Source organism: Ziziphus jujuba, chromosome 1, assembly GCF_031755915.1.
Source record: "Ziziphus jujuba cultivar Dongzao chromosome 1, ASM3175591v1".
Lineage (NCBI taxonomy): Eukaryota > Viridiplantae > Streptophyta > Magnoliopsida > Rosales > Rhamnaceae > Ziziphus > Ziziphus jujuba.
Genome location: NC_083379.1, coordinates 1,793,117 through 1,804,494, shown reverse-complemented (window position 1 = coordinate 1,804,494; position 11,378 = coordinate 1,793,117). Strand labels below are relative to the sequence as shown.

The 11,378-nt window shown below is 29.6% G+C and overlaps 2 protein-coding genes and 1 long non-coding RNA gene across 6 annotated transcripts; all 3 read right to left on the bottom strand.

Moving 5' to 3' along the window:
* Positions 1–273: 273 nt before the first annotated feature.
* Positions 274–4,547, bottom strand: LOC107421192 (2-methoxy-6-polyprenyl-1,4-benzoquinol methylase, mitochondrial). 3 transcript variants are annotated; one of them, XM_016030409.4, is made up of 9 exons: positions 4,409–4,547; positions 3,445–3,543; positions 2,617–2,743; positions 2,461–2,522; positions 2,141–2,299; positions 1,908–2,052; positions 1,642–1,713; positions 971–1,079; positions 274–724 (listed from the first exon to the last, which is right to left on the bottom strand). In XM_016030409.4, exons 2-9 carry the CDS (start codon positions 3,539–3,541, stop codon positions 623–625), a joined length of 873 nt encoding a protein of 290 aa, XP_015885895.2. In that variant the 5' UTR covers positions 3,542–3,543; positions 4,409–4,547; the 3' UTR covers positions 274–622. The 3 variants fall into 3 exon arrangements, with proteins under 3 accessions (XP_015885895.2, XP_015885966.2, XP_015886038.2); XM_016030480.4 differs by having other exon boundaries at positions 4,375–4,529; XM_016030552.4 differs by having other exon boundaries at positions 4,414–4,503.
* Positions 4,548–8,249: 3,702 nt separating this feature from the next.
* On the bottom strand, positions 8,250–9,002 carry LOC125420710 (uncharacterized). Of its 2 annotated transcripts, none has more exons than XR_007238939.2 (2): positions 8,899–9,002; positions 8,250–8,574 (listed from the first exon to the last, which is right to left on the bottom strand). It is a non-coding gene; the product is annotated as an uncharacterized LOC125420710 (long non-coding RNA). The 2 variants fall into 2 exon arrangements; XR_007238938.2 differs by having other exon boundaries at positions 8,250–8,577; positions 8,899–8,996.
* Positions 9,003–10,243: 1,241 nt separating this feature from the next.
* Positions 10,244–10,886, bottom strand: LOC112491823 (uncharacterized). The gene is made up of 2 exons (XM_025074319.2): positions 10,799–10,886; positions 10,244–10,572 (listed from the first exon to the last, which is right to left on the bottom strand). Exons 1-2 carry the CDS (start codon positions 10,854–10,856, stop codon positions 10,307–10,309), a joined length of 324 nt encoding a protein of 107 aa, XP_024930087.1. The 5' UTR covers positions 10,857–10,886; the 3' UTR covers positions 10,244–10,306.
* Positions 10,887–11,378: the final 492 nt, after the last annotated feature.

Here is an 11,378-nt window from a genome sequence, read left to right as displayed (position 1 = left end):
AAATTTTCAAATAAATAAACGATACCCTAGTTACATGCCAATTTCGATTCAGAATCTAACAATAGTTTACTTGCATAATATTTTATAAGATAAATCTTCAAGATTCATAAATTATAATTTGCTGATACAAATTTAAGGATCAAATTAAACTTAGAGGGAAACGTATTGAATAAGAAAAAACTAAAAGGGAAATTTTATGATTTTTACTCCAAAACATGCTAGCTGCTAATTGAAAAGTTTCTTAGCCTCAAAATTTAATTATATGTGGGACAATAATCCAATAATATGCTCATACTTATAAATAAAATAAAAACTTCCCCAGGAAGTAAGGAAAACAAATTCACTGCTACATATAATACCTCCTTAGGCCTGAATTAGTTCTGAAATATATATACAAATAACATCCAATAAACTTATTAAATTTGGTGCTTTTTTTTCCCTTTCTGAAGGAAGAATTGGCGCCTATTTAAACGCATTTTTTCCCATACTAAAACAAGTCTTCACCTATTGTAATTTGTAGTTACAGGAATTAGAGGAAGACAAAATTTAGCCTCAATAACAAAAAAATTGTTTGGTATATCCTATCCGTATACCGAGATCAAAATAAATACAGAATCCATCACTAAATTTTTAATCCAGAATGGATGGCAACCACTCCTCCAACAAGATTTTCATATTCAACATTCTGAAAACCTGCATCTGCAATCATCGAAGCGAAGGTCTCCTACATTCAACAATTATGATGAATTATATGAAGAAAAAGTAAAATAGTTAGCTGTAATGTTGCTTTAACCATTTTGACCAGGAATTTTTGTAATTCTTTTTAGGCTTTGGTTTATTATTGTCTAGGAAGAGAATGTGCCTTCCCAGGTGCTATCTTAACACAAATGAAAATGCACTATAAGACCTTCACTCCAACTGTAGCCAATCTTCCACAGGATCGTACAAATATTGAGGCTTAAACTAATACCTGGGGGGGAAAACGGCGAATGCTCTCGACTAAGTACTGATAGGATTCCCGATCGCTTGAAACTAACTCTCCCATGGCCGGGATGATTGAGAATGAATAGTAGTCATACCTGCACGAGAAAGGTAAAGGCAAAAACATTATACCTAGTAAAGTAACAAGAGAAAACGCTAGGTTCCACTAAACATAGCCTTGCAAATTTGTCATCAAAGAATTGAACAGGGCCGAGTAGGGAACTAAATATAACACATGCAAGTTCATCATATACACGAGCATGAATCCACAGAATTACATGCTCAAAGATATTCTAATTTCTTGCATTACACAAGGGCATTCACAAAAAAAGAATACGGCAATCAAGGTTAACACCAATGTGTCACTGCCAAATAATAATCTGAAAATTACATTCATGGATTAAAGGCCAATTCATTGTATCAAAAATAAAATAATTTCAAGGTTTCCAAGCTTACAGCATAGAAGGATAAAAATCATGGGGAAGTCCTATGGATATCAAGTTTGTCAATTCGCCGAAATTTACTGTAATGCTTTAGACAATAATATTGCTCATACAAAGATGATAACAAGAATGATAGCAGTGGACTAATTAAAGATTGCCTAAGCATGTAGTTATCAAGGTTAAATTAGTCCTAACTAAATGTGTCAAGGATACTTACAATTCCTTAAATACTGGAATGTTTACATGACTCAGTTCAAGGCAAAGGAATCTTCCACCTCGTTTGAGCACCCTATGGATAAAAACATAAAATGTCAACACAGTAAAGTGATATGTTACTGTACAAAATTACATTCATTTGCAAAAACTGATCGGATATCCAGAGTGGCTATATAAATTTCTAAAATATGATGCCTTGCCTTATATTCATTATTTAATGTTTGAATATGTTAAACAACAAGCAATGCACAAAAATTGTGACTTTACCTATAAGCTTCAGACAGAACTTTCTCTATGTGTGTGACGTTCCTAATACCAAATGCAATTGTGTAAGCATCCATTGAATCATTACCAAAACCCAAGGCTTCTGCATCTCCCTCTACCCATACAAGAGACCGGTCTTCTCCAAGACCTATGAGTGTTAAAGCAAGATTTTCATTTCTAAATAAATAAATATTTCTATGTCAACATATAGGACTTGCATCGAATAAATAAGTTACCATTCTCTAAAGCCCGCTTTTTACCAACATTTAACATGTTAGGGTTGATATCACATGCATAAATCTGAGTCTCTTCTTGTAACTCATCTTCAAGAACATCTTGCATTCCTCTACGTTTAACAGACCTTATGGTTTCTAGAATCCTGAAAGCAACATCACCTGAAACGTAAGAGCATAAAATTTCAGATCAAAGGAATGTCAATATCAAAGCAGAAAGCACAAAGTTTTTAAGATGATAACAAGCTACATTTTCTCGTAAGATTTGATTAATGCAGCGAGCTACATTAATTCAAACATGTTACATAAATCGACTATATTACCTGTCCCACCAGCCACATCAAGATGCTTCATACCAGGAAATGGATTCAGTTTTGAAACTAGTCTGAAAATTGGCAAGTGATAAAGAACAAGCTGATTAAGAATTGCAGAAGAATGAAATTTCAAAAAATTAAAAAAGCCATTTCCAAGAGGCTAACCTATCCTTCCATAATCTGTGTAGTCCAGCACTCATCAAATCATTCATAAGATCATAATTTGTAGCAACATTGCTGAAGACTTTACCAACCATTTGACTTTTTTCTTCTTCCCTTACCTCTTTAAATCCTGCATATGCAATAGTGGTAAATTATAATCCAATGTAACCCAACGTAAACAAGATGATAGTAGGCAGCACTTGAACTGGCTTTGGTTTTTCAAGCATAGGAAATGAAAAGGATTACATCACATGCAATAGTTTTGTCAGTTATGGCAGATAAAAAAGACTATTTTTAAATTCACTTGCAAAGGCCAAGAGTGCACATATGTCTTGACTTGCTTTAAGCACATAGTAAGATTAACTAACTAAAGAGAGATGCTCCATAAAATCCCTCAAAGTACAAACTATGTCTTTCTAACTTAATTATCATAACTACAAAAGAAAAAGGATGTTAAACCTTTAAATGAGGATAAACAAATAATTATCTGCCATTCTTGACAAAATTAAGGAACAAACATATATGCTGGTGGATTGCTGGCATTAAGCATATATAAGCTTGATTAACAAGAGAAAGATGCATCATCCAATTCATATTTATTATCTACAAAAACAAAAAGCGGTTTATTGTTCTTGTTATGGATTGGCCTCTACTTATGATACAAACAGATGAAAGAAAAACAAGTTGACTACTTTACCTATCAATTCATTGGATTAATGAAATATGCTGTGTGAAATTTTAAATACCATGAAGGATCAGATGCATTTTATAATAATAATAATAAACTATTTCACTAAAAGCATAAAATGACACCAAGAGATAGAGACCAACCAAAACTTGTGGCATGAGAATGTAATAAAGAAGAAGAAGAATAAAACATGGGCAACAGTTTACTCCTGAGCTTCCTTGTCACCGTCCTCAACGCCATGGCTGTTAAAAAGTAATATAACAAAATTAGATGCAGATTCACATTGAAAAGAAAACATACATTCTTCCTTTTTTTTCCTTCTTTTTTTTTTTTTTTTTTTTTTTTTTAATGATGAGATAAAAAAAATAAAATAAAAATAAAAAAATCTAACTTCACAATACTGGAACTAAACTTCGTGAGTTGTGAAAAATTGCTTGTCTGGATTATGTGAAGATGAAACAGAAGATGAAAAATTGTATTAGAGACGTGACAAGCCAAATCTACTAATTTTGTTCAACTTTATATCAGTTCGAGTAGCATAGTTTATGCTAACAAAAAAGCAGTATAATAACTTTCAAAAGGCATTCAAATCATTTAACCAAAAAGAGTCCCATAATAATCAGTGTACTTATAAGCCTGAAAAAAAGTTACAAACAGGAAGCAAGGAATATTCCCATTTCAAAATGACAATAAATACTAAGTATTTTATATTTTCTTGCATAGCAAACATAAATTAATCATACAATAACCACGATAAACCACTAAAAAGGAGAAAAAGGAAAAAATAAAATAAAATAAATTGAGGTTCATCACCATTCGAAATGATTCAAAATTGCAAAAACCAAAACGAGATTTAACAACATATATCATAATATATTATACACATATTATATTAATGGTATTACTCAGTCAAATTAGCACAGCAAGAAAAATCCCAAAAGCATACAAACTACAATCTAATCCCGGCGCACTGACAAGCTGAAACTCTCAATGCCACATAACAACATAAAATCAGTACCTCAAAACCAACAAAAAGCCCCAAAAACAAAAAAAAAAATTAGAATTTCGCTGACCACGAGAGTAGGAGGAGAAGGAGGAGGAACAGACCGCACCGGTGCTTTCAGAGAGAGGTTTCCTGACTCTGCGATACGTTCGGCCTGCCGTTGCTTCCAACTTCTTCTCTGTAATTAAAACCTATAATAGTAAATGCACAAAGGTACAGAGGAGTATGATTTAAAAGATGAAATAAAATAAGAATGCCCAAAGCACTTCTATCAAGCCCATTGGGCTGGCTATTTTAGCCCAAAAATTTTAATAAAAAAAATGCATACAGCCTGAATACGGTGCAGTCTGCAAATCATTAAGGTGATCTCCTCAAATATAAGTAACTGTTTTGAAGAAATAGTTATCAAATTTTTTATTTCAAATTTTACGAAAATTATATAATTTTTATTATTAAAAATATTATTTATATAAATTATACTAAATTTTTTGTATATGCTATTATAAATATTTATACTTAAATTTTGATAATATTTATACATTATGGAAATTTTTAAAAAATTAAAATTAAATTATTATTTTCAAGTTTTATTAAGATTGTCAAATTTTTTAAACAATTTTATTTTTGAATTTTAATTATTTATAATACATTTAAAAGGAAATAAAATGAATATAAAAAATATATGGCGATGATTTTAAAATTGTAGAATTTTTAAGATAATTTTGTTTTTAAATTTTAATTTTTTTTAATATTTTTAAAGAAACAGAATGAATATAAAGATAATATATGATAAAAAATTTTGTTAACTATCTTACTTTTATATATATTATATATACACACACACACATATATATATATATATATATATTTCCCTTTAGACAAGCTAGGTAAAGGGAAAAAAATAAATTTTTGACTAACTAAATAAGAAAAAAAGGTATAAAAGTAGGGTATGACAGCCAAAATTTTGTTAAACCTTAGGTTTTGCTTTTGTGAAGACAACATAGTAAAAAATCATTGCTTTCATAAAAAATAATCTGAATTTAAATCTCCCACTTTCATCATACATATATATCTATATATATGGGGTACAAAAACAAACTCTTATTTTATTAAGAAACTTTTATTGTAGAATTCAAGGGCAAATAAATGTGCAATAACACAAATTATATGGTGGTATTATTTTCATACACATTCCATGCCCGTCTTTATCCGGGTATCTAGCTGCGCACTTCAAATTACAACAGTCATCGCTACATTTGGAGCTGCATGGGCCTAAACCAATATTGCACCTTTTGCCTGGTGGCGGTGGCGGCGCCGGGGGTGATGGTGTAGGTGGAGATGGTGGTGGTGCTGGACCGCAGTCGTAGAAGCATAGGCATGTCTGAACAGTGCCGCCACTGCAAGATGACTGACCACCGGGATGTTCGGATGCACATTTTGATGGACATGACGCATCACATGCACCCAAATCGTCCTTGCAGATTTCTCCCTTCACCATGCCAAATACTGCACAACAAATATCATAAACGTTTGTTTTAAATTTTTTTTTTTTTCAAGCAAGGATAAGTATGAAAAAAAAAAAAAAAAACAGAAAAAAAAGAAGGAAATTCTAATTCAAATAAAAAATTGGTAGAAGGGGATGAACAAAGAGAAAAAAGATCAAGTATTTAATAAGAAAGAGCGGCTGCATTTCTATAGTTCGGTCTCCAGTTTTTATGAAACTATGAAAATTCCATAATAAGCACATATATAAATATATATATATATATATATATATAGAGAGAGAGAGAGAGAGAGAAAATGACTTCATGAATAAGGATTCTCCAAATCCTTTTCATTTTCAATTGAATAAGATTCTTTAGATCTTTAAATGAGAATTTTCTATAGTAAAATATATATACACTCTTACCCCTTTTATTTTAGAACAAAAAATAGAATAAAATAAAAAAGTAAAAACCCATTTACACAATGATTCGATTAATATAGGGTCAAAATCATTTATCATAAATAAAAATAAATTAATATGTATATATGTATTAGAAAAAGGAAAAAGAAATTTGAGATTGTACTTGACATGGATAGGAGAAATAAATGAAGAATGCAACAGAGAGTGAAGGATTGCTTGGCCATCTTCAAAATTTGTATTTGATGTCATTTGGCAATGCTATGGATTTCAATTTATATCTTGAGGAATTTTTTTTTTTTTTTAAAAAAGGGAAAAAGTCACACGATTAATGCTTTTTTTCCTGCTATATAAAATATTTAATAATTAATTACTAATATGTATACAATTTTGGTAAAGTGATGTACCAAATATATCAAGTAAATTAAAGCTAGATATTTTTTTTGGGTGACAGTGTGAATCAAAACTAGATTTTTTTCAACATTTATTGGCGAACGCTGTTAAAACCTCGTTTCACCCTGCATGGGCAGCCAAGCCCAATTAATTTTTACCATATCAACGTCTAGTTTATTATGGATATGTGGTGTAACAAGCCACATTTATTAATTTTTCGTCTACTTTGGCATTTTCTGAGATTTAATTCGAGTTGATTTGGCATGCTGGAACATACTTATTGTTCTTCCCAAGTTTCAAGTTGAATATAATTGTGTTTTTTTTGTTAAATAGGTTAAATATAATTAATATTCATTAATGCATTAGAAACTCTCTTTAAATAGATAGAACTTCATTGTGTTCAGCCTATGATGTGCTTTACATATATATAAATTGATTCCACATGTGGGTCCTATAAACGAATGTGAATGAGACACACTGTAAAACGGGTGCATGCATTGAAAATTTTCTTGTTTAAATAGGGCTTACAATATATTTGTTTATTTATGTTAATATATATATTTTTCTTTTTCTTTTAAATTGTTCACAAATATATATAATGCTTGTAAAATTGAACCTAAATATGTTCCTTTAATTTTTATACTTACAATATGTTGCTACGATTATACAATAACCGTTTGATACATCAAAAATGAGTTGATAATCTTAAATTGGAGCGCATATATATTTTGAAAGAGGTGGGTATGAGAGGCTTGTCATTAGACCAACTTTATTAATTAATTCATATATTTATCAGTTCGTTGGCAGAAATTTCACAGCCTCTTAACATGCCCTTGAAAAATTGCCCCAAAAAAAAAAAAAAAAAAACTCGAAACATTTTTTTTTCTAAATTTGGATAGAAACATGCCCTAGAAACCTACATAAATAATTTGAGAATTTTATATTATGTATATGGAGTTGGATAAACGTCCTTATGAAAATAATCTAGTGTAAAAATCATTTTTTTCTCATATTATAATTCCTATGCCTTCTATTATAAATAAGCAAATAGTTTTTTTCTTCTAATTTATTTATTTATTTTGGGAAAGAAGATAGTTTTGAAAGGATTAAAATTATATATATAGATATATAGTCAATTTCCTATCATAGCATCTTGATGAAAAATTAGTAACCCTTGTATATTGATTCAAAAGGTAATATTTAAAAATGTAATCTTTTAATGACATATTAAAAGCAAAGAATGTCAAGTAAACTCTATCATGACTAATAAGAATCTTATATATATTTTAAATTTTAACCCTTTAAGCAATTTAATAGATGATATATTGATTTTTCATCAAAATCATCATAATATGAGAATTTTTGTTTTTATATATATAAGTATAGTCGGTTTCAAATAAAATTTTCATTATTTTATTAAAATTAGGTTCACTCTTAATAACAATTGAATTCTATCAATAAATGGTTATTATTTTTAAATGATAATCCAATAATTTTATATACAACTTTACTTTTAAAAATAACAATTTAAACATTTAATTTATAATATGATAAGAAACTTTTGGTTAACCAACAGAAAACAGTCAACTAATCAATTAAGCTTGAGATTGATGACTAAACTTTATTAAACTTTTTTATTTGTCAAACAATTAAATTTAAAACTTTTTTTTATTAGATTGCAATAATTTTTACTCTAAAAAGGAGGCTGGCAAGGCGGAGGCCACATGCAAAGGCATTCACTGTAAATGTCAGGACCGCCGCCGCTATAACAAAATCCAAAACCCCCTGTATGCGCTGCCGCACATTTCGAATTACAACATTCGGTACCACAGTCTTCACTGCATTTCTGCATATCGGACCTACACATTTCGTTTGGCATCACCGGTAACCCCGCCTGCCTCAGTGCCAGCGACATTGGTGTAGATGGTTCTTGTCTATCCTCACCCTGCGGGTCTCCTATTGCCTTTAGACCTGCTGCTGCATCCATCAAATTATAATCATATAGTAACTTTGTATGATATATAAGAAAAGAAAACAAAGATGAAGATTGAGGGTATTCTATAAGTATTCAAAATAATTAATTAACTAGACGATTTAAAAAAAAAAAAAAGCACAAAAAAAAAAAACGAAATTGGTATTTGTTTTATGTTGAATTCCTCTTTTCCATTGTAATTAGAGTTCACAAAAAGCAATGGAAATAAAGAAAATGACAAAAAAAGAAAAAGAAGGTAAAGGAAGAAACTAATCACAAGCTTGTTTAAGGGGATATGAATGAAAAAAAAAAAAAAAAAGAAATACTTGATGTAAATAATATGAGAATGAGGAGGATGCAGGAAATGGAGAGATTGGCCACCATCTTCGATTTCATCTGTGTTTCTCTACTTTGCTATATGTTCTTGAATCTCTGATATATATATATATATATATATGTATATATAGATCTAGAGTAACAGGATTAATCTCTAAAATATATAATAATTAGGAATCTTTTGGTGGAATTCAATGCTTGCCTAATTTGAGATTCTATATTTTAATTAAAAGGAAAATATAAGTTGGGAAATCAACAATGGACAGGATATATATGAATTCATTATTGTTTTCCTTTTTTTGTTCGGGTCTTTGAAATTAATTGTTTACCTTGCTACCACGAATCAATTTGTATATATTTAAAGCTAGCTTTTTTACTAGAATATTAATTATTTTTCTATCTATCTACACTTTTTCACACCTTTTTTTATAAGATATTTTCACTCTATATAATCAAATCATTAATAAATTAGCATCCAAATTAAAATACTTTTAACTTTGGGTCCATGCAATATGATAATCTACCTCAAGAAAATGAAAATGATAATAATGAGTTCTCTCTTTATATTCTCAACCTGCTGTACAAACTACAAAGTTCACACTAGTTTTCTCAACGCACATGTTTATTTTACTTCAAGTGGAATATAATAACGATTAGACTGATTTTGATCATTCTAATCGGGTCAGCCTTAGCCCATAAGTTTCTTCACTGGACAATTAAGGAATTCAAATCCCCTGTTTTTCTCTGTTTTCTAGTACAATTGGCAGCTGTGTATAAAGTAATTGTTACTCGTGTATCAATTATTTGGCTCCTGCTACTGTAAGGTGAGGGATGCAACAGTTCTAATACTTATGGCTTGCACTCCAACAATTTTCAACAAACCTAAAATAATAACAATCTAACAATTTTATTACATATTTTAATTTTCAAAAATAGTGGTTTAGATCTTTAAATTTTTAAGATATTATAGATTAGTTCAATCCCCAATTTGGCCTAACAAATTGATGAATGTTTGGCTGGTAAACTTGATTTTGTAATGGAATGGAAAAAAGTAGAGTCTTTGAGCAAATAAAAGAAATCAGTCACATGGACCAAACCGTTATCAATTTATTTGATAAATTAAAGATTGAACCAATTTACAATAAATTGATAATTGAGAACTTAAAAAGTTATACATTTGAAAATTGAATATCTAAATTATAAAATTTTAAAAATTAAAAATATTAAAATGCAATTAACTTAATTTTAATTTCTGATATAATAACGAACCTTTCATTAACCATGAGAAAAACAATCAACTAATCAATTAAGCTTGAGATTGATGACTAACTTTATTAAATCTTTTATTTGTCAAGTAATCAAATTATTATTTTTTTATTGTGTTACAATAATTTTACTCTAAAAACGAAGGGTGTTGCAAGGTGGAAGCCACATGCAAAGGCAATCACCATAAACGGAAGGACCGCGGCCATAACAAAATCCAAAACCTCCCCTATGCGCTGCCGCACATACTGCATTACAACATTTGGTACCACAGTCATCACTACATTTTCTCATCTTAGACCTACACATTTCATTTGGCATCACCGGTAACAATATTGGTGGAGACGGTTCTTGTCTGTCCTTACCCTGCTGGTCTCCTCCTATTGCCATTAGAACTGCAGCTGCATCCATCAAATTATAATTATATAGTAAATTAGTATCAAACATAAAAGAGAAAAGAAGATGAAGATTGAGGGTATTCTAATTGGTATTTGTTTTCTGTTGAATTCCTCTTTTCCATTGAAAATAAAGAAAATGACCCAAAAAAAAGGAAAAAAGAAAAAGAGATAAAGGAAGAAATTAATCACAAGCTTGTTTAAGGGGGGATATGAATTGAAAGAATAATACCTGGTGTGAGTACTATGAGAATGAGGAGAATGCGGGAAATTGAGGGTTTGGCCACCATCTTCTATTCCATCTGTGTTCTCTACTTTGCTATATGTTCTTGAATTTGTAACATATATGTATATATAATATATTTATAGATTTAGAATAACAGGATTAATTTCTAAAGTACATTAGTAATCAGGAATGTTGTGGTCGAATTCAATGTTTGCCTCATTTGAGATTCTATATTTTAATTAAAAGAAAAAATATATATATATATATATATATTTTTTTTTTTGGGGCCTCAGAAAAAATATTAGTTGGGAATTAATTCAACATTAATGTACAATATATATATATATATATATATATATGAATTTAGTATTCTTTTCCTTTTTATGTTCTGGTCATTGAAATTAATTGTTTGCCATGCTGCCATGGGTCAATTTGTATAGAGAAAGTATCTAGTAAGTAGGGTGGGTCTACCACGATTCCCTAGGTTTATCTAATTATATTACACCAATTCATTAAATATAATACATCATTTATTTCAGTTTTAAAATTCAATATAATTAAACTCTAAAATGATAAGTTAATTTGG